This window comes from Girardinichthys multiradiatus, chromosome 5, assembly GCF_021462225.1.
Source record: "Girardinichthys multiradiatus isolate DD_20200921_A chromosome 5, DD_fGirMul_XY1, whole genome shotgun sequence".
Classification (NCBI taxonomy): domain Eukaryota; kingdom Metazoa; phylum Chordata; class Actinopteri; order Cyprinodontiformes; family Goodeidae; genus Girardinichthys; species Girardinichthys multiradiatus.
Window position 1 is genome coordinate 45,721,922 of NC_061798.1, and position 23,914 is coordinate 45,745,835.

Here is a 23,914-nt window from a genome sequence, read left to right on the forward strand (position 1 = left end):
CACAGTCACACTCAAACTAACACGAGACTCTACAACAGGAGCAATGTCCACAGGTCAGGCAGATGGGTGCTGAGCTCCACCCTGAATGTGTACAAGAACAACACTGTTATTTGCTCATACTTACCTCAATACGTCTCTAGGCTTTATTCAAAAAAAGAGAGACTTCTTATGAACCTCCCAGCCTCTTTTATATTTCCCAGCCTCTGAGGAAACCCAACACATTAGATAAAACCATTGGAGAGGTAAAACATTCAGCTCTTGTTAATCGTTAACATTCGACTTATATTTACCAAAATTGGCTTTGAAAGGCTTTTTGTGATTTAAAAATGATGATGTAAGAAGACTGTGTGGTTTAGCGATGGCTAAAATCTTTAAAAAACAACATAAGCCAAATGAGATTTAAAAAGAAAACTGTGTTACAATCCTAATTTGATAGAGTTTGTTATTTATAGAAAACTATGTATACACATTTGAGATATTCTTCTGGCTGCTTGCTTTACATTTTATTATCAGTCTAAAAATCACAGAGATCAAAACTAAAACTGGCAATATAATCTGTTAAATGGAGAATAAATTAGACTTTATTCCCCAAGCTGTGCAGAATTAAGATGTTAAAGTGGGTGGGTTGAGTAGGTAAATGATAGGTAGCAGAGCTGCACAATACATTAAATCGCAGTTGTCATTTTAACATCAGTGTGTTTAATAATGCAACCACAAAGGAAAGCTTGGATGGACATTAGCTGTCCTTAAAGCCCACAAAGAAGGTGTGGCTGAGATGATGAAGCTCATGGAGAGTGGTGACATTATGTAACGGCCAAGAAATAAAAGTGTCCGGAAAATGTGGATAAATCATCAAAATCATTACCTCAATTTTTAGCAATACTATCGCAATAAAATATATTCCTAATATCAAGCAGCCATAGTAGTTAGATAAAGTGGGTAAATAGATGGGTATATTTGGTTAATGATTGAGTAAAGACAGTATGTAAAGTGGGAGACTGGATTGCGCTCGTGGGTAAATGGATGCTTAAACTGCATGGGTAAGGTGGGTGACTAGGAAGTGAAATGGGTGGGTAAAGTAGGTTGATGGGTAGACAAATTTAATGGGTAAAAAGGGAGCTGATGAGTGGCTAAAGTGAGTGGATAGAGGGGTAGGTTGATAAAATAGGTGAATAGGTGAGCAATGCCATTTGATAATTGGCTCAAGTGGGTGTGTAAAGTGGGTGGATGGGTGGGCAAAAGGTAGAGGGGCTGGCACAGTGGATGAATAAAGAATGTGGGAAAAGTCACTAGATTGTTTGGTAATGTGGGTGGATAAATCACCTGAACGGGTGGGTAAAGTGGATGGATAAATCACCTGAACGGGTGGGTAAAGTGGGTGGATAAATTAACTGAACGAGTGCGTAAAGTAGGTGGGTAAATTAACTGAACGGGTGCGTAAAGTGGATGGATAAATCACGTGAACGGGTGGGTAAAGTGGATGGATAAATCACCTGAACGGGTGGGTAAAGTGGGTGGATAAATTAACTGAACGAGTGCGTAAAGTGGATGGATAAATCACGTGAACGGGTGTGTAAAGTGGATGGGTAAATTAACTGAATGGATTATTAAAGCGGGTGGGTGGTCAAAGTAAGTTTGTAAAGTGGGTAGGTGGATGGTTAAAGATGATCTGAAAAGTGGACGAGTGGGTGGTGATGAGGGATAGATATTCCCAATTATTTACGACACATAATCCATCAAACTAAAAAAGATTTCAATCTGTGTTCCAGTTTGTTCTACATAAATCTACCCAACATCGTCACCCATTAAAGTATGGATTTGCAAAAGTTTAAAATTTGACATCCAATTTTCAAGTTAAAGAAAAACGTAATCCAACAATTTGTTCCCAACCTTTAAAGTTAGGACTATTTTCTTTATAAAATATACTGCTAAAGGGTTTGTTAATCTATTTATGTTTCAAGAACAAAACTAAGACAGGACACCGCTTATTTTGTAGGTCTGAGCTGTCAAACTGCCAGTAAACAGGCAAACAAATGTGTCATCATGAGAGAAAACATTCGTATAGAAACAGGCTTGGCCTTGCCAACAACTGTGACAGAAAAATAATTTAATGTCAGCACATAAGAAGATGAACATCAGTTCCTTCCTGAAACTTTAACTGATTTTGCAATATCCCCAATGGGAGGCTATGACCAGAGCTTCCTATTCATGGACATTCTTATTCACTAACACAAACCTAATGAGAGTTAGAAGTTTATGTGCCTCGTACATGAAGCCAGATTCTTTGGACTCGCTTAAAAAAGAAAAAAACTAAATAAAGCAGGAAACACAAGACATGGCATGCCCCCTGAAATAAGACACTATGCAAGATACTGACACCAACACTGCTATGCACTAATATCAGGTCATCGGTCTGTGACTATAAACCAAAATCTGCCCTAACACTTCATAGGGGATCCCCTCAGAAAAACACTTGGCTGCACAAAGGAATGCAAAGTGTCCATAATAGATAAGGTAAATAAAATAGAGCCGGGATGATAGGTTACTGCTTACAGATAAAATGTTTTTCCTTTAGAAAACAAGCTTCAGTACTTTAAACACAATTGCACCAATAAATACATCTGAAATTTATAAATAACTTGGTGTGTGAGTTGAGAATGCAGAGAGAATGACAACACCAGCCGTAACTGGAGGATAGGATGATGGCAAAAAGAGCAACAGCTGCTGCAGGCTAAGCTGAACATTTTCTAATCAAGTTGCAACAGGAGTAACAATGGATCATCTGCTGAAGAAGTGACAGAGAGCAGAAATTATCTTTGAAAAATTACTCCTAATGTGAATGTAGATTCTGAATCAACGAAGAGGTGATAAACATGCGCCTATCACACAAAGAGGATCGCCTTCATTATTTTTTAAGGCTGTCATTTTTATTTTATATCTGCTGTTTTAGGAGCTCTAAAAGCTGGAGTGTTTGCAAAGTTCAAAAAACACTTAAAAAACTCAATGCGGATTAAATTACATGTTTCCATGAGCTTAAAGAGATCTATATCTATACCGAGGTCACTATTTTCCATGTGACGTTTTCCATCGTTAAGAAATTAATAATACTACATTCCAAAAATTTGTCCCAAAATCTGAATGACCTTAAATATGCTGCTGGAAGTCTACTCAGGCCACCTTGTGTGAAAAGCATTTTGGATGAACTTTGTAAGTTTGCCAGCAGCTTTGTAAGTATTTCCCTTAATGAATGGATGCTGTCCTCAAGGCAAAATAAAAATCTGGAGTCACATGTTTTCAAGACTCGCTGAAGAAGGCAGAGTTAAGGTTTAAAAAAAAAAAAAAAAAAGCAATAAGCAGCTCAGTGTGAAAATACACAAAATGATTCCTAAGCCGGGTTGATATTCCTCAGAGTCGGTTAGAACAGACTGAGTAAGATATGCAGGACACGACCGAACCACCAAATGTAGTTTTTCCAAAATTTTAAGGCACTGCAAAAACACAAACATTAGACAACGTTAAACATTTTCCAACAGAGGTCCATTTTAAGATGCTATCTGGGAATGTATCTTTATTTTCCTGAACAAATGCACACTCGCAGTAAAAATGTATCTGGGAAAAGACAACAAAAAGCAACCAAGTTTGTCATTAAATGTGCTCTGGAAAAACCCCCAAGATAACTCTGCTTTATGTGTCTTTGGGTCAATGACAACACAAGAGGCACAAAAAAGTAGCTGATTAGATTAGCGATTCTTGATAGATTTCAATATAGATTCTGAGTTTCATTTTAGTGGAAAGGGGTTCATCCTCATATGTTTGAGCAACAGTTTATCTCCAGTTATAGATAAATACTGTCATGAATGGTGATGAGGGTCCTCAGAACTGTTAAGATCCCTGTTTAATTTTTTTCATCTGATCTTCTATGATCCCTGCTAAAGAAATGAATAAATGCTGTATTCTGTGATTTGTCAGTTCAGTGGCATGCAGTCTGTACTCTTACTACGTTATTTTACCCAAACAACTTCTCTCTGTATGACTGCAGAGCAATGGGGATATTTTTCTTACTTCTTTCCTCTGGCGTGGACAAAAATGCTGGCGATGGAACAAACAGGCATAATGGGACTAACTGGTAGGACTGGGCTCAGTATAAGTCTGTCTGTTCGACCTGATGATCATTTTCAGTAGAGGTGACTTGAAAATCATCTTTATGGAACACATCAAACAGACTATATGATTTTATAGCAACTCAAATGAAAATAATTTGTAAAGATCTTTGATAAAATCAGGCGATTGCAAACCAAAGATGGACCAATTGACCATAGATTCCTACGTCAGTCAGTCATTTTCTATACCAGGTCTTCCATAGTGGGTCGCAGGGAAGCCGGTGCCTATTTGGAGCAGTCTACGGCCGGAAGGCGGGCTACACCCTGGACAGGTCGCCAGAAAGACATGCAGAAAGACCCCTGGCCGGGAGTTGAACCCAGGACGTTTTTCCAGGGGACAGTGCTACCAACCGCGCCACCGTGCAGCCCTAGATTGCTATGATAAATGGTAAAAGGATTAAAATTTATATAGGGCTTTTCCAGTCATACTGCTCTCTCAAAGCACTTTACAATACAGCAGCATTCAAGCAATATGAATTCACACACTCAAAAAACTCAGACATTTATACATTGATACACAGATCGGTAGGCAACTTGGGGTCAAGTGCCTTGCCAAAGGGGGAACCTCCAAATGTGACAGGAGGAAGCTAGAATCGAACAAACAACTTTTGCATTGCAAGATGATGCATTTCCCACCGAGCCACAGTTAAACTATTTTTTCTTGATCCGCTCTAATTGGTTATTCACAGGTCAAATATCCCATATTCATTAAATGGATGAACACTAAGAACTTCCACCATTTGCACCAACAGGGAACTACTTTGATGCACTCTTTCAGAGTTTAAGAATAATCCAATCAAGATTTTGAAAATATGCTTTGATGCATCATCTTGAAAGCCCCCCACTTTCTTCGGAATCTGAAGCAAAGGACCTGCAGGACTTTTTTCATGTTTTAGTCCTTATAATAAAAACAAACAAATAAAATAAAAACCTATCAGCTGGTCAGACCTCAACGAAAACCGGATCTGGTCCTACTCACAGAACTTCCATGAGATTTGTTGTTGCTAAATCTGACATAACTCCATGCGGTGTTCCGACATCTTGCTCAAAGATTTTTGAGAAGCTGTTTATAATGCAAGTAAACACTTTCATAGAGGATTAAAAACAAGTTAATAGGACAGGAAAAATACAGAGGAAGGAACTCAGCCCTTCCATGCCTTTTGTGATGTCATCAGTGATGTTTGCAAGGGAGATTATTTTGGGAGGGAAGGTCTTAACTATTTAAAACAAAATATTGAAACAAATAAAAACACATCGTGACATGTTGTTCTGTAAGTGACCAGGTCTTTTTACAGTGAGTTGTATTAATTATTACAGAACAATCTGGCCTGCAGCTTTAAGATGAAGTCTGACCAGACACAGAACTAATATTGAACAAGGCCAGCCTTCAAGATTTAAAACAGATCATCTTATAAATGTTGGTGAGGGAAATATTGACGCGTTGCTGTAATTCGGTTTCATGTTACAGAAGAATATTTGACAAACAGAAAGACAACGCCTTGATCCGACCAGATTAAAATGACCACATCCATTGAGACCAATAGACGAAGTGTCAAAACGCCATCATATCACATTTTCAATGTTATACAAAATTAAGTTTTCATTTACGTATAAGTAAAACATGATTCACAAAAACAACAACAAAAAAAACTTACGTTTGGTCGCATTGATAAGGTTCTTTCCATCTTTGTAAAGCTCTTTGATGAACCTGTTAGTTTTGTCCAGCTCCGCTTCTTGCGCCTTTATTTTCTCCCTAAAGCTGGGGCTGTCCAGATAGCACTCACTGAACTCCAGCGGGTGTAGTCCCATTTCTCTGTCAGCTTCGTCTCCAAACCACGGGAGGGGAAAACTGGCCAAAAACTACTTAAACTCTGCAGCAGTGAAAACAGAAACCGTTACAATCACACCGCCGCTGTTTTCGTCGGTGGTTTCAGGTCAGAATGATGGACCATAGCTCCGTCAGGTAGCAGCAGCAGCAGCAGCTAACAGTTGCTAGCTTTCTAACTTCTGACACGGCTGCATGGGTGTTGCTCCACACCACCGCTGTCAAGTGAAACTACGAAGGGCAAACAGGTAGAACCGTTAAAGGAGGTGGGGTTGCAACAATGTGTTTTTAAGTTAGGGAATCACCAGAAGTCGTTTAAAAGAAATTCACAAACATGAACGGGTGCGGTGTCCAATTTTCCCCTTGTCCATTAAAGGAACTCCACCTAGTAAAGTGACAGATTAAGAAAGTGTACTGACATGAGAGCGTTGTAGAAAATGTACAAGGTTCGCCCCTTTACAGTCAGCCGGCGGTTGACCCGTGTCGAATTTATGACGATGTGGCGAGGGAGCGCCTAGTACGTTTGTTGGAGCCACACTGGCTTCATTGTCCTGTAGAAAGGATATGTCAGCAAGTCTTTATTTTACCTAAAACAGGTAATATGTCAATTCAAAGAATTAGCGACAATGTATCTGTTTATACTGGTGAATTAGTTGCCATCCTTTTAGCGTTATTGTGGGAAAAGAGATAAGCCACAGTTTGTATTTAGTTGAATTACTTTGTTTAAATTCGGAACATATTTGAATTAATGCAGTTTTTCAGTTCTTAGTAAAATCAGAACTCTATAGTCGAATATAGTGTGTCCATCCTGGTTCATACTCTGTTTCAGAGGGTGGTGGTAATGGACACCGAAGATGTTTGACCAACGAAAATAAACCAAAGTAACAAGTTTTGCTGTGGATGCCAATACAATTATGCTTAGAATTGAGCAAAATCAAGTTTACATTCCAATAATTTTGATAAATTTATCTTATAAATGTTTATTTTAGTACTAGTAACGGTGGTCATTAGGAGAAAACTGAAAAAAACATCTGCTATGTTTATATCCATCACGTGGTCGGTGTGGGCGTCTACCTTCCAGATTGAAATTAATTGTAAACCTCGCCTCCCTGATGCAACGCCTTGCTATGCTGGCTGAAAAATGATGCGTGGCCACTTTCAAATAGGTTCCTGACGATTTGGCCACACCTACTTCCGTTCCGACCAACCATTCGTTCACTCATTTAGCCATTCTTAAAATAAAGTAAAATACTGTAAATATAGAGAATAGATTTAAAAGATATGCACCTTAATGTAAAGTACAGCCTGCAGAGGACTGGTCCAGAGATGTACACAGATATTACCAAGTCAAGATATGGGATGGTTATGGACCCTCCCAAAGACTAAATACTCAAACTAAATCAGAAAGTGGCTTTGCCATTTATTAGTTTAGGAGTGTGCACACGTCTGCAAATGGAACATTTAACCCCTGCAATTCTTTTGATATTTTTCACCTTTACAGATTTGAAAAAAAAGTTTAGAAATTATGTATCACAGTCTGTATTTTTAGATCTCTATAACCTGGAATCTAAACATGGACGTGTACACTTTAGAAAGTTGCTCGTAAATTACGGGTATACAGCGTTTTAATGCATGACGCATATCAAATTATAGCCAACGAAATATTGCATCCACAGCAGACATTTGCTATTGAGATAATGCGCATATTGATGTTGAGCAGCTCTATAAATGTAGATGTAATGTGGCTCCCTCATACACTACATTTCTAAAAACTGAACCATCTTGATCAATGTTACTCTTTGAGTTTTTTCATGGAGAAACCTCAATGTCATCAAAGACAAGACGGAGACAGACAGGTTTATTGTAGATAATTAGGTAAATAAATAAAAGAGCTCATTTTAAAACACACTTTAAGTAGCGAATGCGTCCCGCTTCTAACTTTAGGCAAGTAAATCAGTTTCTTTCGGGGGGGAAGTGATCGCACGGAACGTGTAATCTGAGACACATTTGCGTCCGAGCCGATATTCGTGCGGACAGCTGGGCCGCTCACTGTGACATTTGTATGTGATTCATTTTAAGAACCTGCTTCGGCTTTGATCCAGCTTACTGTTAAAACTCTAATATTAACAGACCCGGGACTGTACTGCTGCTGTGATAACCAGAGCAGGTATTATCGCCTGTTTGTTATCAGGGCTGTTGTTGTTTACAGCGAGGCTCACTGCGGATGGACGTCATGTTCGGGTTTGCGTGCTGCCAACATTCATAAGTCAACTGTGTTTGGCTCCAGCGGCTGGTTGGCTGCAATTTCATCCCATACACCAGCCTGGAATCTAACTCTACTCAGAGTAAGTGCAGTAGGTTTCTTCAAAATTAGACTTACTCAACCTGAATATTAGAAGACAACTGAAAGTGCTCTGTTATTAGGAGTGATGCAAATCTATCACATGAGATGGCACATTAAGGTTAGACAGTGATACGTGTTCTTGTATATTTACTTCAAAACACATTCAGTTTGCATCCTGAACTGAAACTGAATTAACCATTTCAGCAGATCAGTACTAAAAGTATCAGTTTGGAGGTGGTAGGTCAAAATTAGAAAGTGTAAAAGTCATATTAATGTACTATTATCATTAATACTTGAATGCAGAGTAAAGATAATCAACTTTTCTTATCTCTGTAACTAAGCAAAAGCTGTGTGAGTCCTTACGTGGTACTGGCAAAGGCAACATTTGTTAAAGCACATTTAATTAGCTGAAATCCTATATTTCACCTTTTCTTCTTCTGTAAGGGATGCCAAACACCAGTGCAAGACCCAAGCATGGGAGGAGAGCCCGTAGGCGACGCAGAGTGGACCCTGCCAGAGACCAGCTGGTCTCCAGTTCCCTGGAAAGCGCCCAGCAGTGTCTGCTCAACCAGGATTATGGAACAGCTTTCGTGCACTACCTCCTCGTCCTCAACCTCGCACCTGTGTTCAAGGACTTTGCGCAGGTGATGGCATGGGTATACTACTTTCGACACCAGTCTGTGGACATTTTGCGCTTATAATCAATTTAGGATTATAAAGGGATGGTATTGATGGTTGCACGGTGGCGCAGTTGGTAGTACTGTTGCCTTGCAGCAAGAAGGTCCTGGGTTCAATTCCCGACCGGGGGTCTTTCTGCATGGAGTTTGCATGTTCTCCCTGTGCATGCGTGGGTTCTCACCGGGTACTCCGGCTTCCTCCCACAGTCCAAAGACATGCCTGTTAGGTTAATTGGTCACTCTAAATTGCCCTTAGGTGTATGAATGAGCGTGTGCATGGTTGTTTGTGTGTTGCCCTGCGATGGACTGGCGACCTGTCCAGGGTGTACCCCGCCTCTTGCCCATAGACTGCTGGAGATAGGCACCAGCTCCCCTGCGACCCACTATGGAATAAGCGGTAGAAAATGACTGAAAATGACTGACTGGTATTGATGGTATAAATATGTTGGTTAGAACTAAAACATCTGAATTTGATTTTGTGCACTTTATAGCCCAGACCCACCCGACATGGCTAAAACCATTACTACTCTTTCAAAAACATCTGTTTTATTCAGTTTAGTTTTACTTTAATCATTTCAACATACCCATATCAATACTCAGTTTACAAATTCAAACACAGGAAAAACTCAAACAAACAAGAATGTAAAACAAATTCCACATGTCAAAAAGAAGCAGGAAGAAGAATAGATCATATATAACGCCTCCTGCTCATATCATAACAGATTAAATACAAATATTCTTCCCTGCATTTATCGAATTTACCGTTTGACATAATCTTTCTCCAGTACATTTTTTTATGTCTGTTCATCTAGCTTATAATGTCTGTTATTTTACTTTATAGGATTCCTTAAATTGATATATGTTGTATGTTCTTTATATTAGGTTTTCAGGTAGGTTTATGATCTACAATTACTCCTAAAAACGTAACTTCACATAAACGTCCTACCAAAACTCCACATGCTACCATGGTAAACAAGTCGTCTCTTGTTTGGTTACCCAAAATCCCAAATTTTTTTTAAATTCCTGTTTTTAAAAAGTACTTATACTTAAACCACCTTTTGACTTTAATCAACTAACTATATTTTCTATAATAATTTTTATGTTGTTGCTAAAGAAAAAAAAGTATTTTATCTTTAAGCAAAATAAATCGTAGTCTACTATATATTACTTAACTAACTGCTCAGCCAATTATAATTGATGCAGTATATCACATAAGGCTGTCTTTTGAAAATGGTAGATTTAGGTTTTTATCTTGATCTTTTGCCTTTTATCTAAGGCAATTTTTACTTAAGTCGGTCCAAATCCTAAAGTTTTAGATCCCAAATCCACAGCCGAATGCATCGTATTTTCAGTGAATCAATCCTAATACTCATCTGTAACACATGACTTACGCTTGATATTTCCATCACCGTGCCTGTGTGTTGGAGAAGTGCATTTTATTCAAATACATTTTTGCCTCACTGTAGCCTAAAATGTATTTTCAGAAAAGTAATCCAGCTAATTTAGATATTCCTTGGCAACCTTTTACTGGAAACCTTATTTGTTAAAGATAGAGCACCGGTTTCCTTATGATGAGGGTTATAGTGAATATAAGTTAAATACATATGCAGCTGCCACAAATGTTTTCTTATCTTCATGCCATTTGGTCAGCTGCTCGTACTCTGTTCACTTTACCATTTGCATTAATTGTGTTTGTATTCACATTGTATTTAGCAGAATTAAATACAGTGAGCTTTTCATTTCAGGATTCTTTTAGATTCACTCTCTTTAAATGGGCCGAAGAGTTGGACTCTGTGGGCCGGATTCAGGAACTCTTTGACTGTTATGAACAAGCTCTGGAAATTTTCCCTGCGGACGAGGTCATCCTCAACAGCATGGGAGAACACCTTTTCCGGTATATTTTAACAGTGTGGAGACATGTTTATCAATATTTCTGTCCACCGAACAGTATTCAGTTCTACATTATCTATATCTATATTTTGTTTTATGATCCAGAATGGGATTTAGAGATGAAGCTGCGGGCCATTTCCACAAGGCCTTAAAGCTCAAGCCGGATTATCCAGAAGCCAGAGAGAATTTCTATCGCGTGGCCAACTGGCTGGTGGAGCGCTGGCATTTCCTTATGCTCAATGACCACGGCAGGAACCGAAAGTACCAGCAGGCCATTCAGAAGGCTGTTCAGAATGGCTGCAACACTGTACTTGATATAGGTACTGGCACAGGAATCCTTGGGTGAGATATTTTCCATCACAGTTTGGAGACCCATCATTTAGGTTTATAACAATGTTAACAAAAAGTCCAGTTCTGACGCTTTGCTTCTGTCTGTTAAGTATGTGTGCTAAGAAAGCAGGTGCTGCTGAGGTGTACGCCTGCGAGCTGTCGAAGACAATGTATGAACTGGCCTGTGAGGTGGTGGCTGCTAACGGGATGGAAGGGAGCATCAAAATCCTTCATAAGAAATCCCTGGAGATGGAAGTACCAACAGACATCCCACACAGGTTCAACTTCTATCAGATTACTATGATCTTGACGTTCTTGGATTTTAAAAGATATCACTGCATAAATGAATGTTTTCTCTGTTGTCAGGGTCTCTTTGGTGGTGACTGAGACAGTCGATGCAGGACTGTTTGGAGAAGGCATCATAGAGAGTCTTATTCACGCCTGGCATCACCTCCTGCTGCCTCCAAAGGTAACTATTTTCAGAACAAAGATCAGGATTGGCAGCATCTTTTAGTGACATTGAGAATGGAATGCTCTTACTGGACATTCACATTAGTGAGAACATAAACTCTGACACAATGGAAATCATTAAATCTTTACAAGATGTTGCAATGATGTCAAACATCTGGAATGTGGTGGTGGTTGTGGCTGAGTGGGAAGAGTAGAATAGTCAACTTGCAACTGGAAAGTTGTGGATTTGATTTCTGCTTCCTTCCTTGACAGATGTCGATGTACCCTTGGGCAAGGCACTTTTAACCCCACGTTGCCTGTGTGCGCTGGTTGAATAACACTTGTGTTGTGAAAGCACATTGAGTAGTCAGTATGACTAAAAAAAGCACCTTAAAACTGTACCAAACCAAAACAGTTTTAACTCATTGTTTTAAACATAAAAAAGCCATATAGGAAACGCTGTGCATGAAAAACTAAGTACACCCCATGATTCAATAGGTTGTAGAACCACCTATAGCAGCAGTAATCAAGTTATTACTACATATATGCTCTGCTTGTCTTTCTCCAAACATGGGGTTTACATTATGGCCAAAGATCTCTACTGTGGTCCCATCTGTTAAAACAACATTCCAGATGTTCCAGAAATCTTCTAGTTCATTCAATTGCATCTTGGCAACCTAGGTAATGCTCCCTATTTTTTCAGTCTAAGTCTTTCTCTCCTTCAGCCGTTCCAGCCTAGTTCTGGGATTTGATTGATGTCTTTTCTCTTTAGTATGGTCTTAACATGCACCTCCATGCTCTATTAAACTGCAAAATCTCGGCTTGGTGGTCTGCAAAACAAATCTATGAAGCAGAAACCGTTATCAGCATGCACAGACTTGATTTCGTCTGAGATTCGCTTTTTATTTATTATTTTCTGTAGAGGGGTGAGGGTGAATTTAGAGAGGATTGTACCACAGGTCGAGTCATCCCTGCCGGAGCCACTGTGTTTTGTATGGCTGTCGAGTGCCTTGAGATCCGCCGGCATCACAGGTAAGCTCCTGACCTCTGTTTGTATAGGCATCTTTCTAGACAGTAATCACAAGAATTGCTTTAGTTAAATTTTAAATGGTTTTCTTACGATTATAGCAGCATGAACAGTGGCTATGTGCATGCTAAGAGGAACTCTCCACAAATTGTTTTGTCTCTTTGTGTCACTGTTTTGATTCAGGCTCTGTGCTGCAGAGGTGGGTGGTCTGTCCATGGCTGCAGCAAGGGAACTCCGCAGTCCAGTGAGCTGCAGCTCTGAGCAAGATGACTCCACGGAGCCGTACACCACAGAGAGACTTAGCCGGCTGCCTGGGGGATACAGAGAGCTCACAGAACCGTTCACAGCCCTCACCATAGATTTCAACAATGTTCTGGTAAGGGTAAACCACTTTTCTAACCTAAAAAAGACTTTGTATCATCTCTGTCCATCTTAGATTTATTTATTTTTTTTCTTTATAGATATTTTTTCGGCACTAGAGGGCTTTATTTTTTGATAGTAGGTAGACAGGAAAGAGGGGCAAATAGAGAGGGAGACATTCGGCAAAGGTCGCCGGGTCCGGGACTCAAACCCAGGACGGCCGCTTCGAGGACTATAGCCTCTATATGTGGTCGCACGCTAACCCCTACACCACCAGTGTTTTCAGTATTTCAGTTCAGTATATGCATTTAGAATGACAGAGACAGACAGAAAATAACTTAGGATGATATGTGACATATTGATTTATGATAAAACTCAGATTCAGTCTCAGTTTAAATAATGACTAAAAAATAGACTATTTTTCTAATGCATTTGGTTATTTCAAACATTTTGTTTGTGTCCCTAAAATTTCCTGCTTGTGCAATTGCAATATTTTCTGTTAGAAAAAAGTTTAAACAGCTTTGATACTGTTGTGTACTACACTATTTTTAAATCATTTGCTTCCAAAATGTTAAATATAATGTAATGATCCTAAGTAGGTGAAACGTACTTTTATTCACTCAGGTTTGCTCTATGTAAAAAAACAAAAACTGCCATCAGGCTGCCTTCAGCACAATGAAACAGAGAGCGACTTTTTTTCTAGAAGTTAAATGGTTTAATATTTTTTAAATATTTTTTTCTTCGGTTTTAGATTTAGTTTGGAGTCCCTGTTGAAGCCTTGTTGGTCTCTCATTTGACTCTGATGGTTCTGAAACTTGCAGGAACTGGAAGGCCTGAGCTCCAGGGAAGTTCGGGAGATCCGGCTGCCGGTCACTCTGGAAGGAGAACTGGATGCTCTTGCTGTGTGGTTCCAGCTCCATCTGGACGAGGAGAACAGTCTGTCTACTGGACCGCAGGAGGACACCTGCTGGGAACAAGCCATCTACCCTGTCCACAGTGCAATGAGTAAGATGCAAAATAGAAATGCTGCAGACGCGTTTGTTGTATATGCACAGTATAAGCTTATTTTTGTGATATAACCCTCTTATTACCATCCGTTCAGTACAGAATGGATTCAGCATACATTTTTTGTTTAGCCTTTAAACATTTCTGAATAAACTTTCAATAATAGACCGTAAAACTGAGTAACTTCCAGCCACTGAAAGTTGAAGATGTAATAGAAACAAGAGGTTCGAGGCACTCACTCATTGCATGTTTTTGACAGTTCTACGGCCATAAAATAAATTCTGGTCATGGTTAACTGGATATTTAGTTTATGTATTTAAATAGTTTTGTGAAAGACTGTTTAAACACTTATCATCTTATTTTCAAAAGCAACATATTACTGCAAACTGGAAGAACAGTGTTGAAAATGAAAGGTGATTGGGAGCTCAAACAAAGCAATGCTCAGAATGGGAAGAACGGATATTTATGCCAATTAAAACAACTCAAATCTGGATCTCCAAACATTTATAGTAGTTAAAGCAAATAGTCTTGAGTGTATGATGTGCAAAAAGCCCCATAATATAGTATTTAATTTTCTTGTTTGTAGCATCAAGTTTATATATGTAGTATGGTTTCCCATCATCAGTCTGACACAGATTCTCCAACACTGACTGCTTACAGGAATCTCCCACAACTCAGCTTTTTGTATTAAACACTCTGCAAGCTGTACATCCACAGCATGTTGTACAAGAAGGAAGAGTTGCTTCAAATCCTAAAAATACAGCCAGTTTTTGAAATATGTGTGTGTAAACGTGTCTTCTAATCTTTTTCCATTGTGCATCAGTTTGCATTGTAGGACCCTGCTGTTAAAGCTTTCAAGCTTTAACAGCAGGATTTGAATTTGTATTGAAAATGTATGCAGAGTAAGTATGATTTTACTTTTATGGAGAATTTTGCTGGACTGCAAAACGTTTTCTTTGGACTTTGGCAGCTTTTTCCAATAGTTTTCTGTTTAATCCTTGCGTCTGACCATGGTGGCATATTGTGCAGTTTGCGCTTCTCAAAAAAAAGAGGAAAGTAAAAAAAGTAGAGGACAAAAGTAGTCCTCAAAAATGACGAGCATTAGATGAATTGTAATTGAAACTCGTGCCTTTTTCTATAAGAAAGACATAAGAAGAAAAGGTAGTAAATACCTGACACAGGACCTGAGAGATGGAACGCCAAGTTTTGAGTTGATAGCTCCTTGGAAATCATTTTGTTGGAGGTAAAATACTATTTTTGTCTTACAACTTGTTTTTTCTTTGGGGTTTCTTCATATATTATAGTCAAGAAAAAGTGCCTAAAGATGCAATAATCCAAATTATAGGTTATTTGTTATGTATTAACATGGTACTGGAAGTTAAACAGATATAATTCAGTCAGATGACATATTAATGTTTGGTTTATTTATTATAATAATAATAATAATTATTATTATTATTATGCTCTGCAAATAAACTGATTTAAACTTTGTTCCTAAAGTTCATATGTTAGTCAAGTTGTTGAAAGCTTGACAAATAAATTAAACAAATGGTATTTGCCATCAATGTATTTTATCTAGTGTTAGATTTTTATATATGAACACAAAAAATATTTTCAACATTTTAAATGGCTGAATGAACAAGATCATAAAACAATAACATTTTAAAACAAAACAGCATTATAAGCCATAAGCAATATGTAAAAGGTTGATAAAAACCGTGTAGTTATTTACGGCAGAGACAGCGTTATTAACCTTCAGGCTCCATTTGTTCGGCTTCATAGCTCTGCGCTTCACGCTAACACGGTTGCTAGGCAACATACGTTACGCTGAGGTAAGGGCAAGTGAAACGTAGACCGACGTAACCCCGGCGGCACACTATGCTAATCTGGCATGTTTAGCTAATAGCTACAGGTAGCATAAGTTACTGTTTGACCATCATTTGTTTACATGTCACTTCTTAAAGATGTTCGTTTGACTTGGTGATTGACATCCACCAAGCTCATATATGCTGCACTGCTCCAGCTCAACATGCTGTAAAGGAAGTTTAACCTGCTGTGAAACGTAAATCGATGAATCCGTGTTTGATTAATCTGTGGCTATCCTCAAGGACCCGGATGTGTGACACAAAAAACTGAATCTTGGAACTGAAATACAGACCTGAAAATGAAAGTAGTCAAACTGAATTTTTAATACAACGAAATACATTTTAAAAGCAAATGAATTCAGTTTCAAACCATAAAATTCAGTTTCAGTTTAGTAAAACACATTTTCAAACCAATGCATTTCATTTCAAATTACACAAATACAAATTCAGTCAGATCAATTCAAATTCAGCTTCTGATGGCACACGTTTCTTCCCATATTGGAAAGCAAATAGAATGTCAGTTCAGCATCTGAACTTCATTTACACTAATTTACAAACTTGCAAGAGTGGCTAAAATTAAATTTATTATAGTTATCTGTTAATGTAAAACAATGTTTATTATCTTAAATTATTCTAACAAAGCCAGTGAGTCAGTCTGACTGACTGACTGACTGACTGACTATTGTAACAAAGCTTTGACAAAGGCCCCTGCAGATTTACCTTGTTACCATAACAGACGAAGAGCTGAGCTCTGCTGACATTAGATGTTCCAGTTCCAGGTGTAGTGCAGACCAGACTGAACCGCATGTCACTCTTCTGCTAATTGGTTCAAACAGGCTTAAAGGAGGCACCACCTTTCCCAGTAATAATAAACATCTGTCTCCCAGTTAAGTGTATGCCCTAAAATTCTATGACACTCTTTAGTGGTCATGAAATTTTAATAAGCAGTAAATCTGCATTTTAACAAATACCTCTGATGAGCTTCGAGATGACGTGAACAGATGGTATTCCAGTAGGAATCCTCTCATTGTCTGGTCTGCTAAATCTCCTTTCCTGAGGAGAATGATCCAACATCTTACAATACCCATTTACATATCTCTTCATTTACTAAATCAGCAACCTAGTAGTGCATAGTTGTGAAGTGGAAGAAAAAGGATGTTTTTTTTATTTTTTTTTTATGTTTTACAAATAAAACTCTGAAGGTGGTATGTCAATTTATTTTCCTGTTGCCTGAGTCCATATTTGCAGAAGCACCTTTTGCTGCAATTATAAAATAAGTCTCTTTGAGCTTTGCAGACCTAGAAGTGAGATTCTACAAGTTTTTCTTTACAAAGTACAGTACAGACCAAACGTTTGGACACAACTTCTCATTCAAAGAGTTTTCTTTATTTTCATGACTATGAATATTGTAGCTTCACATTGAAGGCATCAAAACTATGAATTAACACGTGGAATTATATACTGAACAAAAAATGTGAAACAACTGAAAATATGTCTTATATTCTAGGTTCTTCAAAGTAGCCACCTTTTACTAAACGCAAACCGGATGGAATAGCATGCTGCTGCAAGATGCTGTGGTAGCCATGCTGGTTCAGTATGGCTTCAATTTTGAATAAATCCCCAACAGTGTCACCAGCAAAGCACACCACACCATCACACCTCCTCCTCCATGCTTCACGGTGGGAACCAGGCATGTAGAGTCCATCCGTTCACCTCTTCTGGGCCGCACAAAGACACGGTGGTTGGAACCAAAGATCTCAAACTTGGACTCATCAGACCAAAGCACAGATTTCCACTGGTCTAATGTCCATTCCTTGTGTTCTTTAGCCCAAACAAGTCTCTTCTGCTTGTTGCCTGTCCTCAGCAGTGGTTTCCTAGCAGCTATTTTACCATGAAGGCCTGATTCACACAGTCTCCTCTTAACAGTTGTTCTAGAGATGTATCTGCTGCTAGAACTCTGTGTGGCATTGACCTGTTCTCTAATCTGAACTGCTGTTAACCTGCGATTTATGAGGCTGGTGACTCGGATGAACTTATCGTCTGCAGCAGAGGTGACTCTTGGTCTTCCTTTCCTGGGGCGGTCCTCATATGAGCCAGTTTCTTTGTAGCACTTGATGGTTTTTGCGACTGCACTTGGGGACACTTTCAAAGTTTTCCCAATTGTTGAGACTGACTGACCTTCATTTCTTAAAGTAATGATGGCCACTTGTTTTTCTTTACTTAGCTGCTTTTTTCTTGCCATAATACAAATTCTAACAGTCTATTCAGTAGGACTATCAGCTGTGTACTGTATCCACCTCCTGCACAACACAACTGATGGTTCCAACCCCATTTATAAGGCTTGAAATCCCACTTATTAAACCTGACAGGGCACACCTGTGAAGTGAAAACCATTTCAGGTGACTACCTCTTGAAGCTCATCAACAGAATACCAAGAGTGTGTGGAGCAGTAATCAAAGCAAAAGGTGGCTACTTTGAAGAACCTAGAATATAAGACATATTTTCAGTCGTTTCACACTTTTTTGTTCAGTATATAATTCCACATGTGTTAATTCATAGTTTTGATGCCTTCAGTGTGAAGCTACAATATTCATAGTCATGAAAATAAAGACAACTCTTTGAATGAGAAGGTGTGTCCAAACCTTTGGTCTGTACTGTAGCTCAAGCTCGGTCAGATTGAACATAGAGCTTCTATAAACATCAATTATTAAATTTAGCCACAGATCCTACATTAGATTAAGATCTGGACTTTGACTGGACCATTCTAACACTTGAATATGCTTCATATAAACCATTTTGTGTTTAGGGTTATTGTCCGTCTGGAAGTCTCACGTGTTTGGCAGCCTTTCACAGATTTCCTCCCAGGATTGTCCTGCATCCATCTTTCTGTCGTCGTTGACTAGCCCCTTTCTCCATACTAAAAAGAATAAAACCATAACATGATGCTGCCACTACCATGTGGTGGTGTTTTCAAGTTGATGTGCAGTGAGGGCTTTCTGCTACAAATTGTGTTTTGCATGTCGGCACATATTTGCTGGTATCCCTACCCTGCTTCTGGGGAAGTTGTGTGGAGTTATTTCAGCGTTGCCATTTTTCCTGCCATTCTTCCATAAAAGCCCAATGTGTGTATAAGTGTTGAAAATTGCCTCTCAATAAACTTTAAATATTCCAGGAGTAAAAAAATTTAAATACTTTTGCAAAGCACTGTATAATAAAGATAAATATAAATATGTATTACGTTTAATTTTATTGTTATATATTCAGGTGAAGGTAAGGGTTTTCTGTGTTTTCCCTTCTTCAGGTTTTGTGCTAAAGCCACGAGATGAGCTGATTGTTGAAGTTTCCTGCCGAGACGCCTACCTGAGACTCTGCTGTGTCGCTGTGCTGAGAGATGGTCATAAAATCTATCTCGATGAGCGTGTGGATTTTCAGAACTCTGGACAACCCATTCCAAACCCAAACCCAGAAGTGGAACTGTGCAGTGCATTAGCTTGTCTCCAGACTAGTCAGAGCGACTCTGAAGACTTCTGTATGCTTGAATGTTCAGAGATGGCACTCTTGAACAATCAGGATTACCATCAGAGTTTTTGCATCGCTCTAAACAAGCTCATCTCAGGACTGAAGGTTAAAAGTCAAAACCTCAACACAGGAGGTACCGCCATGTCTGCAGTGGATAGCAGATTACTCTACGTGCTGGATGTGTCTGAGGGCTTCTCTCTGCTCTCCCTCATCGCGGCCCACCAGGGTCAAGTAAAAGCCTACAGCTCTGTGGAGAAGACCAAGCAGCAGAACGTCCTGAGGAGACTTGCTCATTCCAACAACATCTCTGAGCAGCATCTAGAGTTCTGGCTGAACCACACGGAGGACGAGCGGGGAGTCCTACAGCGGCCCTCCCGGGAGAAGCTGTGGAGCGCCATCATCCTGGACTGTGTGGAAACGTGTGGGCTCGTTAGACAGAAGCTGATGGAGAAAGCTTCCTTGGCCAGGTCAGGACAACCACTCAGAGTTTTTTTTATTTTTACTCCATGGTCCTTCTGGTAACCACCACGATGACTTCAAAATAGGAGCAGACTGAATGTTTACATCGCCTCAGTTTAAGAAAAACACCACCAGTTTCTATTTTTCAGTTTAAATTGTGATGAAGCACCTTCACTGTTTCTGGTCTGCAGTCAATGTTTCTCTCTTAATATTCAGATGTTATGATCAGGGTTTCTGTGCAGTCTTTAAAAGTATAAAATTCAAATATATTATGGGTCTAAATATGTATGGGCAATTGTTTTAGACCCATTGTCTTAAAGTTGTGTGTCTGTCTTTTAATCTGTTGTTTTAAAGGCTCCATTTTTGTACTTTTCTAAATATACCTTAAAAATGGCTAAAAAGTACTTGAAGATGTGGAAATTTGACTCAGAAAAAGTAAGGAATGTTAAAATTAGGAGCCTTGTATTGCTTTACTTAAATGTTTCTCTTGTTATCCATGTTAGGTTTCTGCTGGAAGAAGGAGGCCATATTTTTCCAGAGAAGATAGTTGTTTATGGTATGCTGGTGGAGTCTGACACTTTGCTGCTGGAAAGTGCCGTCCAGGGCCGGGAACCAACACTGGGATTTAATATCGCGCCATTCATTAATCAGTTTACTGTAAGTATACCCATAAAGTCCTCCATCAACTGGATTTAACTTGTAAAGACCTTAAACTGCATCTTTAGTTCAACGTTGTTTTTTGAGGTTTCAGCCGGCCCGCAATTGTCCAGTAACTTATCGTCCGCAGCACTTGGATTTTGGCCTTCAGCCGATTTAACATTACACTGTGTACAAGGAATGTTGCACTATAATCTAACAAAAACATAGTTCAACACATTTTTTTTCCAGTTATGCAAGTGATTCTCTCAGAATACTGATGTCCAGGATTGTGTTTTCTTTGCTTCTCTTTGATTTGCGCTTCCCAGCTGCCAAATCCCTGTGAATTCCTTTTCTTTATTTGGTCTGGAAATCCTAATTTGTCTCCAGCGCCATGTTTGTGCTCATAATTCTGCCGACCTCTCATGGGGACGCCTGTTTATTCAAGCGGATGTCTATCTTTAAAGCCCTCAGTGGTCGCCACTTAACTCAGCTATCACACAAGACACAACGCACAGCATTGCACCACTAGAGAAAATAACATCAAGCACCACAGACAGGGGACTCTGCAGTCCACACAACCTTACAGGGAGTCAAGAAACGTTTTTAATGCTAGAGCTAAGAAAACATTATAACGGTGCTACCACTTTGTTTTCTCTGTATTCATAGTTAGTCAAAATTTAAAAAGCACAGTAATTAATCTGTAATTAAAAATACAATTTCTTAAAATTTCTTTATTAACTTCAGTTAGCCATTGCAGAATAATTCATATTAATCCATTAAAAATGTCCCTAACTATAAAGGGCACCACAGTTGGGGTCACTAAGAATCCTGTTTTCCATCATTAAATCTTCTAAAAATGTCCTCCAGTTGGAACATGAATGATCTCAACGTCCATTTTTGGAAGTATAGTTTTGGTCAGAAGATCCTCTGCATGAATGTCATATTAGTTTTGTACTTTTGGGTTCAAATATATATGTATAGACCCCCAATAATATTTGGATAAATGTTTCTTAGCAACTTGCACCTTAACCGCATGCTTTTTGTATTCATCATCGTGGTCCTGGTATTAATCTAGATGGATATTTAACCATTTTTATCCCGGAAACAGAATATAATATTTAAATTGGTTGGTTTCCTGGTCGTGACGTGTGTCAAGGATAACTATCCCGTTGGAACATCCAAAAGTATTAGCCGTCTAGCTGTCACTTAGATGTGAAGTTGATGAATTTGGAGGTTGTCCTCTTCCTTAATTATTCCACTCACTTTGTGCATCAACAATATCACTGTCAGGAAAACTGTCCTGCAGCATGATGCTGCCACCACCATGCTTGTAAGGCGGTATGGTGTTTTTAGGTTTGAAAGCATAGCCTAGATTCCTCCGAATATTCTTTTTGTCGTTGAGGCCAAATACCTCAAATCTTTGTCTTGTGTGACCTTAAAAAATATCCAGAAGACATTTGGCCTGAAGGTGTTGACTTTGGTGCAGGCACTTTGTTTTTGTCTGCCTTTTAGTCCCGGTTACATCATTACATTGTGATTAGTGACCATGGTGTTCTACCAGTTTCCACTTAAAGACTAGCTTTAGTTCCTGGGTTGCTCCTGAACATCCTAACCAATTTCCTGACGATTTCCTATTGTATATTCCTTACCAATTTCCTCTTAACTGACGGTGACAGTTCAGTTTGGGTCTTCCAACAGGACAACAGTCCCAAACACAGATCACGTGTAGTTTTGGAAGGCCTACTGTCCTTCCCAATAACCTTCTCAAAACCCAGACTTCGGCCCTATTAAAATGTGTGAACTATGCCTCAAAGTGGAGTCCATGGCAGGAAACCAACAAATTAAAACAAACTATTATTTCTGCCATAAAGAGTGGTCAAACAATCAACCAGAAATATGCGAGAGGTTTGTTGATAGCTATATAAAAAAAAACGCGTGGTTGAGGTGCAAAATGCAGAGATGTTTGACCAAATATTAGTATATATATCTGAATAGATGAGAGTATAGGTTTGCTCCCATGTGCATTAGAGAAACATCATCAAACATTCTAACTTGTGGTACATGTTTTATGTTTCTGAAATAAATGTCATGTTGTGCAGGTACCGGTTCACGTTTTTTTGGATTTTTCCACTTTGGAGTGCAGACATCTCAGTGAGGCTCTGGAGCTCTTTGTTCTGGACCTCATGGATGCCAACGCCAACTACACTGAGAGGGAGGTCATGGTAAGACATTCATTGATACAGCCTGGGATGTCAAAAGATTGTTTGCAAACAGTGCATCCATCTTGATGTTTTTATAATTTAGGTCCCTTTTTAAATCCTAGCATAAAACCACATTTTTGTAATAAAATCTTCAAGTTCCACAATATCTTCAGTTGTTTAACAAATACATTTTTAATCCATGTCATTACCCTTAAATCATTGTTAGTCCTGTAATTACTATAAAGCGCTCCTTTTTTCATGTTTTTAAACTGCCAAACATCTCAACCGCTGTAGAAGTTACTCTCCCATTGAGCAGCATCATGTGAAGCTGTTTCCTATCTCACAGGTGGAGGCCATCTCAGGGGGCAGGATTACTGCGATTCCTTTCTGGTACCAGATCCACTTGGACCAGAACATCAGTGTGAGCACCCTCAGCCGGAACTCTCACTGGAAGCAGGCAGCTGTTGTTCTGCAGGAGCCCCTGCAAGTGCAAGCTAGAGACTGGATCCGTCTCGCTGTGAAGCTTCACAAAAGCACCATCTCCATCTCTGCTCATATAGACAACACTCCCGTGCAGATGGACTAAGCTCGTGTTGTACCATTGTTTTATACATTTTAATGTGAGCTCATTGTTAGACAGTCTGCAGGAAATCGATTAAAACACATTTTCTGGCGCGGCGCTGATAGAGGCTATAGTCCTCGAAGCGGCCGTCCTGGGTTCGAGTCCCGGACCCGGCGAGCTTTGCCGAATGTCTCCCCTTCTCTTTGCCCCTCCTTCCTGTCTGCCTACTATCAAAAATAAAGGCCTCTAGTGCCAAAAAAATTCTTTAAAAAAACCCCCACATTTTCTTTATTCTGGTAATAAAATATTCAGCTGTAGTTTTGAAATGTAACACCAATCTTTAATGGTCAGAGATTTAGTAATCACCTGCATGACAAACATTTTAAGTGCCCTTGGGACAGAACTGCGCTAGTGTTTTAGTAATATTCATGTAGATTAAGCTGCGGGATGTACATTTTCATAGTACTTCTAAAAATGTACTGTGACACTTCAAATGTCTTTATGGACCCAGACGCTGTAAAAATATTTGTATCTATGAAAACTGTTCTCCAATGCCAGTAACATTTTTTAATATACAATAAAAATGTTGTTTTTGGTCATG

General features: G+C 39.1%; 2 protein-coding genes across 5 annotated transcripts in view; one reads left to right on the plus strand and one right to left on the minus strand.

Moving 5' to 3' along the window:
• arhgap10 (Rho GTPase activating protein 10) overlaps positions 1-6,432 on the minus strand; it is an 82,855-nt gene extending 76,423 nt beyond the window's left edge. The window contains exons 1-2 of one of the 4 annotated variants that reach the window (XM_047365097.1): positions 5,816-5,942; positions 4,350-4,536 (exon numbers count right to left, since the gene is read on the minus strand). Coding sequence is in view for 3 of the 4 variants with exons in the window: in XM_047365096.1 (XP_047221052.1) it covers positions 5,816-5,969 (154 nt within the window). In the remaining variant the exon portion in view is untranslated. Of the gene's footprint in view, positions 1-4,349; positions 4,537-5,815 lie in introns of all 4 variants that reach the window. The other 3 variants (XM_047365096.1, XM_047365095.1, XM_047365098.1) reach the window with 3 other exon arrangements.
• A 1,501-nt stretch (positions 6,433-7,933) lies between these two features.
• On the plus strand, positions 7,934-23,912 carry prmt9 (protein arginine methyltransferase 9). The gene is made up of 13 exons (XM_047365893.1): positions 7,934-8,330; positions 8,774-8,973; positions 10,752-10,900; positions 11,002-11,238; positions 11,337-11,504; positions 11,593-11,695; positions 12,599-12,708; positions 12,887-13,079; positions 13,885-14,068; positions 19,235-19,919; positions 20,415-20,568; positions 22,650-22,772; positions 23,098-23,912. The coding sequence occupies exons 2-13, from the start codon at positions 8,776-8,778 to the stop codon at positions 23,335-23,337; spliced, it is 2,544 nt and encodes an 847-aa protein (XP_047221849.1). The 5' UTR covers positions 7,934-8,330; positions 8,774-8,775; the 3' UTR covers positions 23,338-23,912.
• The last annotated feature ends 2 nt before the right edge of the window (positions 23,913-23,914 follow it).

What these genes read in the sequence shown, in the direction of transcription:
- prmt9 (XM_047365893.1), top strand. Translation starts at nt 8,776, where the DNA reads ATGCCAAACACCAGTGCAAGACCCAAGCATGGGAGGAGAGCCCGTAGG. An exon ending in ACCTCCTGCTGCCTCCAAAG is followed by an intron (nt 11,696 to 12,598) that starts GTAACTATTTTC and finishes TATTTTCTGTAG; the next exon opens with AGGGGTGAGGGTGAATTTAG. An exon ending in CCCTGTCCACAGTGCAATGA is followed by an intron (nt 14,069 to 19,234) that starts GTAAGATGCAAA and finishes TCCCTTCTTCAG; the next exon opens with GTTTTGTGCTAAAGCCACGA.